This window comes from Leucoraja erinacea, chromosome 37 (genome assembly GCF_028641065.1).
Source record: "Leucoraja erinacea ecotype New England chromosome 37, Leri_hhj_1, whole genome shotgun sequence".
NCBI classification, from domain to species: Eukaryota; Metazoa; Chordata; class Chondrichthyes; order Rajiformes; family Rajidae; genus Leucoraja; species Leucoraja erinaceus.
The window spans coordinates 10,976,122-10,994,848 of record NC_073413.1 but is presented as its reverse complement, the minus strand read 5'-3'; the positions used below and the strand labels follow the sequence as shown (position 1 = coordinate 10,994,848).

Sequence of the window (18,727 nt, the reverse complement as noted above, 5' to 3'; positions counted from 1 at the left end):
TCGAGAGTCGACCTTTTGTTCTGCTCGGCAAGGATGATAAATTTGCTCCTCTGAAGGATGTTTCTGACCCAAACGTTTTTTTGTCAATCTAATAATTTTATACTTGTTAATTCCATCTAATTAGTTATGAAATCAGGCAGCACAGAAACAAACCACTCACCCCACTTTTCCATGTCAACCAAGATGCCCCATCCAAGCTAGTCCCATCTGCCCACATCACTCTCACTTTTCCTATCCGTTAACTGAATTTAATTCCAACTGCCAATATTTTTCCCACCTCCATCTAAACATTCCCCCTCCCCCTCATCTCCCCCTTTATCTAGTTCAACCTATTGCCTAAGATAAACACAAAATGCTGGAATAACTCAGTCTGGAGATATGTCCCGACTCAAAGTCACTGATCCATTTTCTCCATAGATGCTGCCTGACCCGCTGAGTTATTCCAACATTTTGTGTTTATCTTTGGTACAAGTCAGCATCTGCAGTTCATTTTTATTCCACCCATTACCTACATGCTTCTACCACAACCCCTCTGTCTCACTTCTGCATATTTGCCATCTTCCCTCTATACACTCGGCCATGTTCGCTATGTCCTCCATCCTCTTACCTCCACAGATGCTGTTTGACCCGCTGAGTTCGTCCAGCCGTTGTTTCCTGCAGATTCCAGTATCTGCAGTCTCTTGTGTCTCCACAGCTTCCACGGTGGGATTTCAGCTCTGGTATCAGGATTACTCTTGCAGGCACCTGAGCTACTAGTCTAGTGCCAGCAACATACACTAGTGTCCACTCTGCTTCCATGTGGGTGGAAGGGAAAGCCACTTGGCAGCTAGGGGCCGGTACAAGCCATCGTATTTGGACTAGGAACATTCATAAAAGGAAGTGAATTATTGTTTAGAGTTTAGATTCCATTAACATTAGTTTATTATTACTGAGGTATGAAGGTGGATAATGCCCACTAGTGTGTTTTATTGTCATATGTCCCAGTTAGAACAATTACATTACACATGTGCCCATCAACTCCTTTCTGATTTCTCCCTGCGAGCGGCTGGGGCAATGCACATAGACCCATCCATCCAGAGAGAGTTAGCGACACGCTAGTGCAGGGCCAGAGTTCCTGCCTTACTGCGCCAGAGACCAGGGTTCGATCCTGAGTGCACGGAGTTTGCACGTTCTCCCCATGACCTGCATGGGTTTTCCCCGGGAAGCTCCAGTTTCCTCCCACACTCCAAAGATGTACAGGTTTGTAGGCTAATTGGCTTGGTATATATGTAAAATTGTCCCTAGTGGGTGTAGGATAGCATTAGTGTAGAGGGATTGCTGGTCGGTGCGGACTCAGTGGGCTGAAGGGCCTGTTTCCACGCTGTATCTCTAAACTAAACTAAACTAAAACCCACAACAGCAACTGTGGAATTAAATTATTTTGATATAATCTCAATAACGATGGCTGTGAGACCACTGGACGAAGGTTTAAAATCCCACCTAGCTCATGAACGTCCTTCAGCATGGAAAATTGTCACCGTCGCCCAGTCTAGCTCCAGGCTTTCACAGTATGGCCTTGGTTGCCCTCTGAAATAGTCTTTAGATGAGCAGTGAATGTAAGTGAATAATAAAAGAAAAATAGCATTTACTGTTTATAGTTTAGATTTCCGTATCCACTAATCTGTCTGAAAAGAGCTGGTTAATGTTTCCATGGAGCCTTTAATGGAATAGTTCTAGAGTTGTGTTCAAAAGATTAAGCTCTTGTCTTTCCCCATCAGATGAACAAGCTGCTGTGCATTTCCTGTTTTTATTTTTGTTTTGCACAAGGGTCATTTGGGGAAGTGAATCAGACTTCAAGTTGGCACGTGGCACTCAGATTGCAATCCAGCACGGACAATTCTTATGTCTTCTCTGTGTTCTATCTCTTTCTCTCTCCATCTCTCCTTTTTCTAATTTTCTCTCTCCTTTGTCTCTTTCTCATTTTTCGTTCCCCTTCTCCTCTTTCTCTTTTGCTCGACTCTCTTTATCTCCTGTCTCGTTTCCCTCCTCTCTTTTTCTCCACTTAACACTGTTTAGGAATTACAATAACAATGGGCCCACTAACATTAATTTTCATCAACATTATGTCACTTATAAGTGGTAGAAAGTCAGAAAACCTCTTTACTAAACTTGTCTTCTTGGTCCTCTGAAATATTCCAAATGGGATATAAACTGGAGGTTCAAGTATTGTGGAGCTAAGGAATGTAGATGGAGTTAAGACCCAGAGCAGCCCTGGTCTAAATAGAGAAAGCAGACAGGCTAGAAGGGCCGAGTGGCTCACACAGGCCAAGAAACCAGGGATGGGGATTGGATTTAAATGCAACTACTTATTCTGTTGGACCTGCACGTTATTGAAAATCAAACGAATGATATGGAAGTGGGAGCACAGCGTGAGTTGTATGTCTAATTCATCTTGTTCTCCATCACAATCCCATCATTCATGAATCTGTAGACGAGAAGTAACATCGAATGGACAGGCGTATGTATGACTCTTGCCATGCTTTTGCCAGCTCAGGCTTGTTGTTTGGTGTCAAAGGCACCCTCTCAGCAGTAAAATACACAACTGACTGCTGGCAACAGCCAGGGCGAACACCTGAACTGTTGTTTGCACATGCCTCCTCTGCCGCTCAGCTGATCCTCCTATAACATGGCTTGTCTGTGTTCCCTGTGTGTTTGACACCAGACCTTCTGTCAGTGGCTGGAAGACGCTCTGATGAGCCTGCCCAAGGAGCTGCCGGCCGGGGCTATCACCGCCACAGAAAAACAAGTCACAGAGTTCCACAAACAGGTCATGTGGTAAGTCTATGTCTTACTGATTCGTGTATTGCCACGTGTACCGAGGTACCGACTCATCCTTGATTATGCTGCTGGCCCTACCCAGACAGCAAAGGCCAGCAGCATAATCAAGGACGAGTCGCACCATGACCACTCCCTCTTCTCCCCTCTACCAACAGGCAAAAGGTACAGAAGTGTGAAACCCCACACCTCCAGATTCAGGGACAGTTTTATTCTCAGCTGTTATCAGGCAACTGAATCATCCTACCACAACCAGAGAGCAGCGCTGAACTACTATCTACCTCATTTGTGACCCTTGGACTATCCTTGATCGGACTTTGCTAGCTTTACCTTGCACTAAATGTTATTCCCTTATCATGTATCTGTACACTGTGGATGGCTCGATTGTAATCATGTCTTTCTGCTAACTGGTTAGCATGCAACAAAAGCTTTTCACTGTACCTCGGTACACGTGACTATACACTAAACTGTTATGCAGAGAAAAGCCTTTGTTGCGTGCTACCCAGTCAGCAGAAAGATAATACACTGTGGATGGCTTGATCATTATCTGCTGACAAGGGTAGCATGCAACAAAGGCTTTTCACTGCATAACAGTTTAGTTTATTGTCACGTCTACCGAGGTACAGTGAAAAGCTTTTGTTGCGTGCTATCCAGTTAGCAGAAAGACATGATTACAATCGAGCCATTCACAGTGTGCAGATACATGATTACGACCAAGCCATCCACAGTGTACAGATACAGGAGAAGGGAATTACATGAATAACATTTAGTGCACATTACAGCTAGTAAAGTCTGATCAAGGACCAATCAGTTACACAATACATTTGAGCATTGATGCAATGGTCCAGCAGTGGCTAATCTATATCTCCCATTTCCCTCTCCCCTGACTCTAAGTCTGAAGAAGGGTCTCGGTCCAAAACGTCACCTATTCTTTTTCGAAATACCCGCTGAGTTCCTCCAGCTTTTTCTGTCTATCTTTGGTTTCTTCCTACACACTAGAAAAAAGCAGCCATTATCTAGTACAGGTCCACCATTGCAATCTGCAGTTCCTTGTGTTGCCAAGGGTGGTCTGGACAAAATTACCAGACTACACTAAAGTGTGTTGCCAAGGCCAGGTGAGGCGGCCAAGCTCCACCCCGGTGGGTCAAACTCGGCTCCTGCGACTGGGGCTCTGGAAGTCTGGCCCGAGCCGGCAGATACATTCCCATAGCCGATTTCCACAGCCAATCGACGGGTCGGCATCTCGGCAGCCTCAGCGGATCATTCCCGTACAGTGGATTCCCCTCGGAGACCGTGATCTCTGTTGGTCTGGCAAAACGGATAATCCAGACAGGTTCCGGAACTAAGGGTGGTGGGCTTTTATAATTCAACCTTTCTGACCATCCTAGACGACGTGCCCTGACAGCAGTGAAATTGCTGTTATCCTGATGGAAATAAATCACTTATCTACTGTTAAAATATTCATTCATTCTCGCTATGTAAAGTAAAAATGTTAGGGCGTTCAACGTATGATGAATGTACTGAAGCAAGCCAGCACATAGTTTATCTCTCCATCATTTTACTCGGCTAACCTCTCTGTTACCTTGTCTTGACGCTCTTTGTACTTTGCCTCTACTTGCCCCTGCAGTAATTCAATTCTCTGATCCTGACTTGCCTGTTTGGCTTTCTTCATTGCACGTTTTGTCTATAGAAGTACTGAGTTAGCTGCCATGCCCCAACAGGCTGGAACTCCCTTGCCTTGTGGCTCCTGTTTGCTGTACACCTTCAAATCGACATTGTTAACCAGATGGTAGACAAAAATGGAGAAACTCAGCGGGCGAGGCAGCGTCTATAGAGCGAAGGAAATAGGAAACGTTACGTGCCAAAACCCTTCGTCAACCAGATAGTAACTCGCCATTCTCCCCATTTGAATCCTCCATGCTCCAATCAATAACCAAGTCCACAGATTGAAGGTGTTTTTATTGGGTTTGAGTTTATTACTGTCGTGTGTACCGAGGTTTGTTTTACATGTGTAGGAAGGAACTGCAGATGCTGGTTTAAACCGAAGGTAGACACAAAAAGCTGGAGTAACTCAGCAGGAGAGGCAGCATCTCTGGAGAGAAGGAATGGGTGACGTTTCATGTCTGAAGAAAGGTCTCGACCCGAAACGTCACCCATTCCCTCTCTCCAGAGATGCTGCCTGTCCCACTGAGTTACTCCAGCATTTTGTGTCTATCTTTTGTTTTACATGTTATCCAATCAGGTAAGATTATACAATACAATACAATCAAACTCGAGTACAATATGTAGCGAAATGGAGACTGGTGTGTGTGTGTGTGTGTGTTAGTCGACATTTTGCTGATTATATTTTAAAGTAGAAAGCAACTAAAGTTTAAAACATCGTCATAAATCATCATCTCTCTTTCCCCTGCAGTGCTGAAGATGCTGCAATGATAGGCTGGTCTTTAATGGAATTCTCCGGCTTCTACAGATAGCATCCGGACTTAACCGTGGACTTGCAATGTAAGTGGAAATCAAAAAAAAAAAATGCATAAAGGATGGAAATCTGAAATAAAAACACCAGAAGCTGAAACGGTTCAGCAGGTCGGGCAGCATCTGTGGAGAGGGGGACAGATGGGGAGTCTTTGACCAGGAACACTAACTGTTTCTCTCCATCTCTGGATGGTCCAGACCTCGGAATGTTTCCAGCATTTTTTTGTCATTTTAGTTCCAGTGTAAGCTTCTATCTTGCTGTTGCTCCAGGTCCACCACCGATTATTATTTTTGTTTCTTTACCTGCCAACTGGTAGTCCAGCACCACCTTTATTCTAGGCAGAATTCCAAGAGCGCTCTTGAAATCTCCCCCCATCCCCATCCCGGATGTCCCCATGCCTAGACCGGGTGAGAATGCCAATACCCACCTCATCTGGACTTCCGTGGCCCAGCGAGGGGTCGAATTGTGCCTCGCAAAAGAACTGGGCTAAGAAAGGGTTTGATATGGCAAGATTAGGGCAGTCTGAGGCTGTGCCCTCTGGTCCTAGGCTCTCTCACTGCGGAAACATCGTCTCCACATCCACTCTTATCACTTGCTCACCAAGGTCTGTTCCTGCACACCATTGAGCTGAGCCGGGTTCTGGTCTTTGTCTGAAGAAGGATCTCAACCCGAGACGTTACCCATTCCTTCTCCAGAGATGCTGCCAGCTTTTTGTGTCTATTTTCTGGTTTTATTTGCTGCCTGAAGAACCACTTTCAGAGGAGGGTTGGCAGCGCTGTGTGACCACACTGGGTGGTATATATCTCCGTTCCACACCAGTGCTTCAGCTGCTGTAGATTCCAGACCCAAATAGCCTGGCTTCCTGTCTGCCGACTGTTTACCAGCTAACGATGCCTGGGTACAAAGAGCAGTTGACAACCAGAAAGTTTAGTGTCTATTAATTTCAGAAGTGGGCGTGTGCGTACTCCTGTGAGATTTGCTTTCTGCTCAATGCTGTGCTTAACTGCCTCTCATTAGCACCCAGTGAATGCAAGGGTTCTGCACGTCGCCACATTCCACAATCTGTTAAAGGTCCACCCCTCTTCCCCCCCCCACCCCGCGGTACATCTCACAACCCCAAGAGCCCTGGTTCGATCCTGTCACTCTCTGTCTGCAGAGAGTGAAATTTAACGCCGCACCACTCAGAGAGAGGGAATAGAGCTGATGGGATCGCTATAGGTGTCCCCAGACCCATGACAGCCTCCTCTGTTATTTTGTGCATAACATTAGAAATTTGACCAGGATTTTGAAGCGTTGATTGATAGTGTTTCATAGAAACATAGAAAATAGGTGCAGGAGGAGGCCATTTGGCCCTTCTAGCCAGCACCGCCGTTCATTGTGATCGTGGCTGATCGTCCCCAATCAATAACCCGTGCCTGCCTTCTCCCCATATCCCTTGATTCCACTAGCCCCTAGAGCTCTATCTAACTCTCTCTTAAATCCATCCAGTGCTTTGGCCTCCACTGCCCTCTGTGGCAGGGAATTCCACAAATTCACAACTCTCTGGGTGAAAACGTTTTTTCTCACCTCAGTCTTAAATGACCTCCCCTTTATTCTAAGATTGTGTGGCCCCTGTTTCTGGACTCGCCCAACATTGGGAGCATTTTCAACAACTAGATACGATGCGAGAGAACTTCTATTTATCCCATTGATCTGCCAACATTCATGGAACACGGGGTACATGAAAAATGAGATTAGATTACAGTGACGAGTGGAAAGGATTGGGGATGTGCAAGGAATTTTGGGGGGGGTGGGGAAGAGGAGTCGGTCTACTCCATGGCAGAAGGGGGAGGAGTTGCCTGAGCAATTATCTACCGTTTGAGACCCTTGGACTAATCGGACTTTACTGGCCTTTATCTTACGCTAAACCTTATTCCCTTTATCGTACACTGTGGATGGCCCGATCGTAATCATGTATAGTTTTCATGTATAGACTGGTTAGCACGCAACAAAAAAGCTTTTCACTGTACCTCGGCACACGTGGCAATAAACTAAGCCAGGCAGGAGGAAGCGATGATATTGAGTTGGATGAGTCTGACATGAGGTTTTACAACTGGGGCATGAAAACTGGTGTGACCAGACTGGTTGAACAGTCTACTTCTTTGCAGTGCGCTCTTCATCGATGGTGCAGTGAACTTCTACCGCTGCACCATCGAGAGCATCCTTACCAACTGTATCACAGTATGGTATGGCAACTGCTCTGTCTCCGACCGGAAGGCATTGCAGAGGGTGGTGAAAATTGCCCAACGCATCACCGGTTCCTCGCTCCCCTCCATTGAGTCTGTCCAAAGCAAGCGCTGTCTGCAGAGGGCGCTCAGCATCGCCAAGGACTGCTCTCACCCCAACCATGGACTGTTCACCCTCCTACCATCCGGGAGGCGCTACAGGTCTCTCCGTTGCCGAACCAGCAGGTCGAGGAACAGCTTCTTTCCGGCGGCTGTCACTCTACTAAACAACGTACCTCGGTGACTGCCAATCACCACCCCCCCCCCCCCCCCCCCCCCCCCCCCCCCCCCCCCCCCCCCCCCCCCCCCGGACACTTATTTTTTTTTTTATTCAAATCGTTTGCTATGTCGCTCTTCAAGGGAGATGCTAAATGCATTTCGTTGTCTCTACTGGACAATGACAATGACAATTAAAATTGAATCTGAATCTGAATCATGTCGCGGTGAAATGGAAGTGGTTTTAAAAAATATGTGCTGACGGGCTTTTTTATTAAATCCCTAGCTTTGTAGGACATTCCTTGCCAGCACACAGACATCACGAGAGGATTCCAGTAGTCGGTGCTCTACACGACTGGAAAGGGAGCGAGCAGAGGGGTGGCTGGTCTTGGCTGCAAGCGCGGGAGCTGGGGGCGGGGTGGTTGGGAGGGTGAGGTTAGAGGGCAGGTCGTGGCTTCAGCAGCAGGAGGGTGGCAGAAGTGGGGTCTTGTTTGTCGTACGTCGGTTCGATTCATCAATTGTTTGTGTTCCGTTGCACCTTGTTTTTAATTTTTGCCGCCTGCAACTTGCCAGCACGGAGACGGGCTCGTTCTTGTTGGTCCGCCACTGGGACACACAGTTGTTCAGTCATTCACCAGGAGTCGATGCCAGTGTGCCATAACGCTTGCTGGCAAGTTGCCTGAGGAAGCATGCTGTCGAGGGCAGGGAAATGATTTTAACCCTAAATACCAAAATGTGAAATACTAGCACTAGATTGTCACCTTGACTTTACCATTCTTGACTGTGTTGAGCCAATATTAAATTTAGTAAATAGCTGCAGGAGTAGGCTATTCAGCCCTTCGAACCAGCACCGCCATCCAATATGATCAAATCATCCAAAATCTGTACCCCGTTCCTGCTTTCACCCCATATCCCTTGATTCCATTAGTCCGAAGAGCTCTATCTATCTCTCTCTCTCTCTCTTGAGTATGTTATTAGTTTTAACTGGACGCAGCGTATCAATAATTGTGAGTGTAATCAGGCGGAGATGCCTCATTGATGAAACTCTTGGCCCAGACTGTGTGTGTGCATCACTCGCCTACTGAACCCCATGAACCAGAGCCCGACCTCCTCTCTTCCCAGAGAGGCCAGGGGTTGCAGAAGATGCAGGAGCTGAGGCTGGTGTTTCCGTACAGCAGCAAAGCTGTGTGGTCCAGGTGTCAACACATTCTCCCACTCGCCATTCACGAGTGATTTTCAGGAATTAAATTTAACTCCCAATTTTAAGGGCGCTCTTCCTCCTTCAGCGCCCATCTAAAAGCATTTGTCATTCATCTCTCAACGAAACAAAACATGAATTGATCCGTGTCCTTTGCTTATTGCTGTGAGCTGCTGTGTCTCTCAACGCGGGTGACTGGTTTTGGCTGCCAAGATTGAGTCCAACAAGGTGGCTGGACAATTGCAAGCTTGTTCCTGCTGTCAGAGTCCACGCAGAGTTGCTCCCTCTGCCTCTCCAACCATCTACCTGGTGCCAAAGCAGACCCGGCTTGGTGGGATTTCATGGACCCTCCATCTGCCTGCTGCCCGGATTCTTTACAGGAACGGTGCTGCCCCCTCCTCTCCCGCCCCCCGACATTATCTTTCTGCACGAGCCGGCAAAAAAAGCTGCCTGGTCCTTCCTTCCTTCCTTACTACACACTGCGTGACACTACTTGTTTACCGGCTACGGACCCCTGCTGCCACACCAAGTCAGGGCTGAAGACCATGTACTGAGGGCGATGTTGAATGTTCGCAGCTGGGTTTAGAAAGGAGTGGGGTGGGAGTGTGTGGGGGGGGGAAGAGTGACCAGGAGGGGTGTTGGGGCTGGTCTAGGAGCAGTGTGTGTGTGTGTGTGTGTGTGTATGTATGTGTCTGAGTGTGTATGTGTGTGTGTCTGTGTGTGTGTGTCTGTCTGTCTGGTGTGTGTCTGAGTGTGTGTGTCTTGTCTGGGTGTGTGTGTGTGTGTCTGTGTGTGTGTCTGTCTGAGTGTGTGTCTGTCTGGTGTGTGTCTGAGTGTGCGTGTGTCTTGTCTGGGTGTGTGTGCGTCTGTGTGTGTGCATCTGAGTGTGTGTGTCAGTGCAGGTGAGTCAGGCAGCCAGCCCACAGCCACTGTGATCAGCCGGGGTCACTGCCGACATCAGCCGACGGTTCCTAATCTGTGAAATAGAATCTGCAAAGTTGGGGACAGGTTTTAAAAGTTTTTTTTTTAAATAACTGGCTTAAATTCAAAATACTATTTTTTCAGTTTTGCAACAATTTAAAAGAAAAAAAACAAGTGGATAATTTTTTGTGTAAGGTGTGTATTAATTTAAACAGGTGGTTTGCGGCCCAATTTATGTGAAGTGTTTTGTCAGTGTTTAGTGGTGGTACAGATGTGTGCCCATGTACAGAATCTTTTTATATTAAATTTTGAAAACATCTCACTTGCTATCTGTGTTGGATCCATGCTCTTTTATCCTTCAGTCATAGAGTGATACTGCGAGTTAATAGGCCCTTCGGCCCAACTTGCCCACACCGGCCAACATGTCCCAGCTACACTAGTCTCATCTGCCCACACTTGGTCCATATCCCTCCAAACCTGTCCTATCCATGTACCTGTCTAACTATTTGTTAAATGCTGGGATAGTCCCGGCCTCAACTGCCTCCTCTGTGTTGTTCCATGTGTGAAAAAGTTACCCCTCAGATTCATATTTAATCTTTTCCCCTTCACCTTAAACATATGTCCTCTGGTCCTCGATTTGCCTACTCTGGGCAAGAGATTGTGTACATCTTCCCGATCTATTCCTCTCATGATTTTATATACCAACAGACGATATTAACCCCGAAAAATATTTGTTTCTTAGTACAATGAGGGGAGTCCACTTCTGTTCACCCAGTCGAGTAATTTATAAAAAAAGGGAGACACAAAAAGCTGGAGTAACTCGGCGGGTTCTATTGATCTTATTTGATTGTGCACGCCGGGTTGATTGCATTGGTCGAAACGGGAAGGTTGCAATCTCCCACCCCACTCAGCGGGTGAGGCAGCATCTCTGGAGAGAAGCAATGGGTGACGTTTTTGGTTGAGACCTTTCTTCGGGGGGGGGAGGGGGGGGACAGATTATTTAATCCCTTTAATTTGTCATTCAATTAGACCCTGGCTGTATCCCGTTTCCTCAACTTTTCTTATGGCAGTTCCTAGTTAGAAACATAGAAATTACATGCAGGAGTAGGCCATTCGGCCCTTCATGCCAGCACCGTCATTCAATATGATCATGCCTGATCATCCAGAATCAGTACCCCGCTCCTGCTTTCTCCCCATATCCCTTGACTCCTTTAGCCCTGAGAGTCAGCACAAAAGCTGAGCAAGTGAACCTCCCTAGCTCCAATTATCAAAGCAATCCATTGAGGAAAAGGAAAGATGAAGAATTTAATTTAGACTCTAGAGATACTGCGCGGAAACATGCCCTTCGGCCCACCGGGTACGTGCCAACCAATGATCTCACCGTACACTAGCACTATCCTACACACACACACAGGGACAGTTTACAATTCTTACCCGAAGCCCATTAACCCACACACCTACACGTCTTTGGAGTGTGGGAGGAAACTGAAGATCTCGGAGAAAACCCACGCAGGTCACGGAGAGAACGTGCAAACTCCGTACAACTCCGTACAGACAGCACCCATAGTCCAGACGGAACCCGGGTCCCTGGTGCTGTGAGGCAGCAGCTCTACCCGCTGCGCCACCGTGCCGCCCCTGATGTTGGGGGTGATTCAAAAGAATGGCATAACCTTTAACTCTCAATGTATTTATGTACAGACCATGCCAAGGTAACCAACTGCTTCTGTTTTTTTTACAGACATGCATAGGTCAGTTTTACCCATAAGTGTGAAAATACGCATAACCATACCACCACAGTATTGCAATGAATGGTGTAAAAAGCGCACAATGCTTTTGAGTATAGAAGTTGGGATGTAATGTTAAAATTGTACAAGGCATTGGTGAGGCCAATTCTGGAGTGTGGTGTACAATTTTGGTCGCCTAATTATAGGAAGGATGTCAACAAAATAGAGAGAGTACAGAGGAGATTTACTAGAATGTTGCCTGGGTTTCAGCAAAAGTTACAGAGAAAGGTTGAACAAGTTAGGGCTTTATTCTTTGGAGCGCAGAAGGTTAAGGGGGGACTTGATAGAGGTCTTTAAAATGATGAGAGGGATAGACAGAGTTGACGTGGATAAACATTTCCCACTGAGAGTAGGGAAGATTCAAACAAGAGGACATGACTTGAGAATTAAGGGACAGAAGTTTAGGGGTAACATGAGGGGGAACTTCTTTACTCGGAGAGTAGTAGCTGTGTGGAATGAGCTTCCAGTGGAAGCTGGAATCAGTCTGAAGAAGGGTTTCGGCCCGAAACGTTGCCTATTTCCTTCGCTCCATAGATGCTGCGGCACCTGCTGAGTTTCTCCAGCTTTTTTGTGTAACCTTCCAGTGGAAGTGGTGGAGGCAGGTTTGATTTTATCATTTAATAATAAATTGGATAGTTATATGGACGGGAAAGGAATGGAAGGTTATGGTCTGAGTGCAGGTAGATGGGACTGGAGAGAATATGTGTTCTGCACGGACTAGAAGGGCCGAGATGACCTGTTTCCGTGCTGTAATTGTTATATGTTATATGGTAATGCTGATGAAAAATAATTGCTAAAAGTGGATGGAGGAATTTAATTCTGCGCTACATAGGAATGCAAATATTTACATGTTGGTCTTTTCAAGTTTCATAATATTTTGGGAGTTTGATTGCATGTATAAATGGCCATGGGTAGTGTAATCATTGTGGGATTAATGAATTAATCAATCTTGGACCCTCATCCTTTCATGGCCCCTGTGTCACAGAGATTTATCCAGCTGACAGCTTGGCCTGCAAGCAAAATAATCTCTCAGCTGAGGTTTTAAACCAAGTGTGGCAGAAAATTCCACAGATTCACCACTCACTGTGAAAAATGTTTTCCTCATCTCGGTCCTAAAAGATTTTCCCCCTTATCCTTAAACTGTGACCAGGGTCTTGCAGTTCCTTCCCACACAAGGTGCAGTGTCTTGCAGGAGCAGTCAATCGGTTAAGAAGTCCTTCATGGAGCTGAGGCTGAAACTGCGCGAGGCCAGGCTTGTGGTGGCCGTTGAGTGGATCCTGGGGATCTTGTCCATGAGTTTGGAGGAGACTTTCCTGCGGAAGGCGGAGAGGGCTCCCGTGCTGGCCACCTCCCGGTAAAGCAGGCTGAAGACCGCCACCGTCTCCTCGTAGCTGTCCCTGGCCGAAACCTCGAAGAAGGGGCACTTTAGCGCTTGCCCGATGTTGCTGCCCTCGTCCGTGGTGACCATGCGGTCGTACTGGAGGTCCTTCTTGTTGGCGACAATCACCACGGGCGGCGGCGTGTCGCTGTGGCAGCGCTTCACGTTGGAGTGGATGTGGCTGATGAGGAAGCGAAGACGGAGGACCTCATCGAAGCTGCAGCGGTCCGTCACAGAATAGGCGATGATGAATCCCTCCGCCCATTTGATCTTCTCCTCGATTAACATCGCATCCTCTTCCTTTGCAAAGAAAAGGTTGTTAGTCTAGAGATACAGCGCAGAAACAGGCCCTTCAGCCCACCAAGTCCATGCCGACCACCTGTCCCACTTTCACGACCTCTGCCGAGGTTGCCCCTCACTCGTACTCGCAGCATGGTCGTCACGAGGTCATGCTGAGAGAATGGAGCAGCTGGGCTTGTACACTCTGGAGTTTAGAAGGATGAGAGGGGGGCTGATTGAAAACATATAAGATTGTTTAGGGCTTGGACACACTAGAGACAGGAAACATGTTCCCCATGTTGGGGGAGTCCAGAACCATGGGCCACAGTTTAAGAATAAGGGGTAAGCCATTTAGAACGGAGACGAGGAAACACTTTTTCTCACAGAGAGTGGTGAGTCTGTGGAATTCTCTACCTCAGAGGGCGGTGGAGGCCGGTTCTCTGGATGCTTTCAAGAGAGAGCTAGACAGGGCTCTTAAAAAATAGCGGAGTCAGGGGATATGGGGAGAAGGCAGGAACTGATTGGGGATGATTTGACCCGAAACGTTGCCTATTTCCTTCGCTCCATAAATGCTTCCACACCCGCTGAGTTTCTCCAGCAATTTTGTCTACTAAGTGATAGGTGGATACAGGTGAGGGGTGATTATTGTCAGATGGGTTGAGTGCTTGACAAGGGCTGGAGGTGAGGGGTGTCAGATGAGAAGAGGAGTGAACTGTGAGGCGATGATTGTCCATGGTCTTATGGAGGGGCTGTGTGGGCCTGGTGTGGTACTGTGTCCTCCACCAGGCTATGGTCTGGCTGACATTACATAGAAACATAGACAATAGGTGCAGGAGTAGAGGCCATTCGGCCCTTCGAGCCTGCACCGCCATTCAATATGATCATGGCTGATCATCCAACTCGGTATCCCGTACCTGCCTTCTCTCCATACCCCCTGATCCCTTAAGCCACATGGGCCACATCTAACTCCCTCTTAAATTACCTGTCCAGCAGTGTCGAGGATCTCAAACTGCACGCATTCACCGTCCACTGAGAACGTGTGTCTGTATATTGTTTCTGTGGACGGGGAGAAACATTTATTTACAGGTTGCTTCACAACTCGTGCTGCTCCGACATTAAAGCATTGGCGGCACGGCGGCTCAGCGGTAGAGTTGCCCCATCACCGCGCCAGAGACCCGGGTTCGATCCCGACTATGGGTGCTGTCTGTACGATCTCCCTGTGACCGCGTGGACTTCCTCCCGCACTCCAAAGATGTGCAGGTTTGTCGGCTATTTGACTTGGTTTCATTGTAAATTGGCTCTAGTGTGTGTTAGTTAAACAGTATCTTTGGCCCAGCGACCCGCGATCCGCTACCCCCCCCCCACACACACACACACCCACACACACACACACACACACACACACACACACACACACACACACACATTTACATCATTTACTGAAGCTAATTAACCTACAAACCTGCGTCTCCTGATTAATACGGGTGTCTGGTTATGGGGAGAAGGCAGGAGAATGGGGTTAGATCAACCTCGTTTTAATGGTGGAGTCAACTTGATGGGCCAAATGGCCTCATTCTGCTCCTATCACTCATGAACATATGAGTCTGAAGAAGGGTCTCGGCCCGAAACGTTGCCCATTTCCTTCGCTCCATAGATGCTGCCGCACCCGCTGAGTTTCTCCAGCACTTTTGTCTACCTTATAAACTTATGGCCCCACTCACCCAAAGTCGGGTCGTACTCGCCGATGAAGCGTTTTGTGATGAAACGCACTGTGATCGCTGAAGGAGAAAAAGGAGAGATTAGATCAGAGACGCCATGGGTCTGACCCGCTCCTGTGGCTCCCCTCCCCTCCCCTCCCCTCCCCTCCCCGCCGACATGCAGCTAACTGGGGCAGCACGGTGGTGCAGCGCGTAGAGCTGCTTCCTCACAGCGCCAGAGACTCTGGTTCACTGGAGTTTAGAAGGATGAGGGGGCTCTTATAGAAACGTATGAAATTATAAAAGGACTGGACAAGCTAGATGCAGGAAACATGTTCTCAATGTTGGGCGAGTCCAGAACCAGGGGCCACAGTTTAAGAATAAAGGGGGGGCATTTAAAACTTGAGATGAGAAAATACTTTTTCCACCCAGAGTGTTGCAAATTTGTGGAAATCTCTGCTGCAGAGGGCAGTAGAGGACAATTCATTGTATGGATTTAAGAGAGAGTTTGGGGCTAGTGGAGTCAAGGGATATGGGGAGAAGGCAGGCACGGGTTATTGATTGTGGATGATCAGCCATGATCACAATGAATGGTGGTGCTGGCTCGAAGGGCCGGGTGGCCTCCTCCTGCACCTATTTTCAATGTTTCAATCCTGACCTCGGGTGCTGTGTGTGTGGAGTTTGCACGACCCTCCTCTGACCGCGTAGGTTTTCTCCGGATGCTCCGGTTTTAATAAATGATACTGCATTGTCACAGTGATTTTCTTTGCTTCATGCACCCAAGGTATACAAAGAGTCGCTACCTAAAGGGCGTCGACAACGTTACAAGTATTCCATTTTAACACAAACCGTTTTTAACACAATCCATTTACGATCCCCCTTAGTCCTTGGTGGTTCCCCAAAGATGTGCAGGTTGACAGATTAAATAGCTTCAGTAAATTGCCCCTAGTGTGTGTCGGTAGTGGATGTGAGGTTGGGATAACACAGAACTAGTCTGATCGATGGTCAGAAGATGGACACTAAAATCTGTAGTAACTCAGCGGGTCAGACAGCATCTCTGGAGAGAAGGAATAGGTGATGTTTCGGGTCGAGACCCTTCTTCAGACATTTTGGCACCTGATCGCTGGTAACATTGGCACAAAACTACGATAGGCAGAGACTGTTGCCTTGTGATCGATGTTTAAGAAAGAACTGCAGATGCTGCAAAAATCGATGGTAGACACAATGCTGGAGAAACTCAGCGGGTGAGGCAACATCTATGGACCGAAGGAATAGGTGACATTTAATTCCTTCTTCAGAAGGGTTTGACCCGAAACATCGCCAATTCCTTCTCTCCATAGATGCTGCCTCACCTGCTGAGTTTCTCCAGCTTGTTTTGTCTGCCTTGTGTTCAATTATGTTTCACCTGCATGTCATTATCAGTGTTTAAGCAGGAACTGCAGATGCTGGAATATCGAAGGTAGACAAAAGCAAAGATACTAGAATACTCTATAATCTTTGGACAAAAATGCTGGAGAAACTCAGCTGGGGTGTGGCATCTGCTGAGTTTCTCCAGCATTTTTGTCTACCTATCATTGTGTTTACCTGATGAGTTCCCTATTTAAATGCTGGTGTTTGTCTCTGTCTTTGCTCAGTCTTGGGTCTGTGTCCCCCTACTCCAACCTCTTGGCTCCTGTGTCTTCACTGCACTCGGGTCGACACCTCTCTCAATATCATTACAGTCTCAAAAATAGGAAGCCAATATCACCAAGGCCCACATTCTCATCTCGCTGCTACCATTGGGAAGAAACATAGGAAATAGGTGCAGGAGTAGGCCATTTGACCCTAGGAGCCAGCACCACCATTCACTATGATCATGGCTGATCATCATTCCTGCTTTCTCCCCATATCCCTTGATTCCGTTAGGCCCTCAGAGCTATATCCAACTCTCAAGAGAGTTGGAGAGAGGAGGAGAACTACTTCCAAGAAGTTTCAAGATTCTTGGAAGCAGTTCTTCTCCTCTCTCCAACGAGAGTTGTGTAACACCCTCTCTCTTGCTGCGATTCCTCCTTCTCTCATTCATTTGTTCCACATCTCTCTACATCACAGTCTGTATCTCTAGTTTCCCTCTCCCTGACTCTCAGTCTGAAGAAGGGTCTCGACCTGAAACATCACCCATTCCTTCTCTCCACAGATGCTGCCTGTCCCGCTGAGTTACTCCAGCATTTTGTGCCTACTATTATATAGTACTAACTATCCTACACACCAAGGACACCATTTCTTAAAAGTGCAACAGTGTTGATGTCAATACCTACTATCACACCCATCGATATCATTGCTGTTTAGGAAGGAACTGCGGATGCTGGTTTAAATCGAAGATAGACACAAAATGCTGGAGTAGCTCAGCGGGACAGGCAGCATCTGAAGAAGGGTGTCGACCTGAAACATCATCCATTCCTTCTCTCCGGAGATGCTGGAGTCATAGAGTGATACAGCTTGGAAACAGGCCCTTCGGCCCAACTTGCCCACACCGGCCAACATGTCCCAGCTACACTAGTCCCACCTGCCCGCGTTTGGTCCATATTCCTCCAAACCTGTCCTATCCATGTACCTGTCTTTTTCTTAAACGTTGCGATAGTCCCAGCCTCAACTACCTCCTCTGGCAGCTTGTTCCATACACCCACCCATGTGTGAAAAAGTTACCCCTTAGATTCCTACTAAATTTATTCCCCTTCACCTTGAACCTATGTCCTCTGGTCATCGATTCCCCTACTCTGGGCAAGAGACTCTGTGCATCCACCCGATCTATTCCTCTCATGATGTTACACACCTCTATACGATCACCCCTTGTCCCCCTGCGCTCCATGGAATAGAGACCCAGCCTACTCAACCTCTCCCTGTAGCTCACACCCTCTAGCCCCTGCATTGGTTCCATTTCACCAAGTGAGTGAAGTCCCCCGCAGTTTCGAGGGAACTTTTACCTCCCCAGTTCACCGGCCGAGTGGCATCTTACCTGTTTTCCCCACTGCCGCTTGGCCCAGCACCGCGACACGCACCGTCCTGCAAGCGGCCAGTTGTTGGGCTCTTTTCAGGGGACGGGGCAACCGCTGGAAATTGGTGGTCATCTCCAACACGCTCACCTGCGATGCATGGTCCCAGTCCCTGTCTCTGTCTTTGTCCCCGCAGCCGCCACTTACAGCAGCAAAACTTCCCCAAAACTTCCTCTCGCCACTGTTTGACCAGCCTTCTTGTCGCTCCCCTGTGTCTCAGGGCTGTCCCGCAGCGGCAATGTGAAATATCTTCAACCCGGCGCCTCAACAACCCGCCCCACTCTAATGCCACAGTGACGCAAGTTGCTTGCATAGTCCACACGTTGTTAATAGGTCCTACTGCCCGCCGCGTCTAATGCTGCACACACTTACACTCTCACTCTCACTCACACGCACTTACACACACACAGACACACAGCCTCACACACTCACACACACACACACACTCACAGACACACACACACACACACACACACAGACACACAGCACTCACACACTCACAGACACACACACACACTCACACACATACACACACACACAGACACACACACACACACACACACACACACTCACTCACTCACTCACACACACTCACACACACTCACTCACACTCACACACACACACACACAGACACACAGGCTCACACACACACACACACACACACACACACTCA

At 47.7% G+C, this 18,727-nt stretch overlaps 2 protein-coding genes across 7 annotated transcripts in view; one reads left to right on the top strand and one right to left on the bottom strand.

The window, feature by feature from the left end:
- The window catches only part of LOC129713964 (transportin-3-like), a 44,856-nt gene extending 35,211 nt beyond the window's left edge, over positions 1-9,645 (top strand). For 4 of the 5 annotated variants that reach the window (XM_055663386.1, XM_055663388.1, XM_055663385.1 and 1 more), the window contains 3 exons: positions 2,702-2,814; positions 5,228-5,316; positions 8,054-9,645. In XM_055663386.1, coding sequence (XP_055519361.1) covers positions 2,702-2,814; positions 5,228-5,288 — 174 coding nt within the window. In that variant the 3' untranslated portion in view covers positions 5,289-5,316; positions 8,054-9,645. Of the gene's footprint in view, positions 1-2,701; positions 2,815-5,227; positions 5,317-8,053 lie in introns of those variants that run through there. The other variant, XM_055663389.1, reaches the window with a different exon arrangement.
- Positions 9,646-10,906: 1,261 nt separating this feature from the next.
- On the bottom strand, positions 10,907-18,310 carry LOC129713965 (ras-related and estrogen-regulated growth inhibitor-like). Of its 2 annotated transcripts, XM_055663392.1 has the most exons (5): positions 18,017-18,278; positions 15,049-15,105; positions 14,310-14,383; positions 12,248-13,348; positions 10,907-12,130 (listed from the first exon to the last, which is right to left on the bottom strand). In XM_055663392.1, exons 1-4 carry the CDS (start codon positions 18,126-18,128, stop codon positions 12,869-12,871), a joined length of 723 nt encoding a protein of 240 aa, XP_055519367.1. In that variant the 5' UTR covers positions 18,129-18,278; the 3' UTR covers positions 10,907-12,130; positions 12,248-12,868. The 2 variants fall into 2 exon arrangements, with proteins under 2 accessions (XP_055519367.1, XP_055519368.1); XM_055663393.1 differs by lacking the exon at positions 15,049-15,105 and having other exon boundaries at positions 18,017-18,310.
- Between the last annotated feature and the right edge of the window lie 417 nt (positions 18,311-18,727).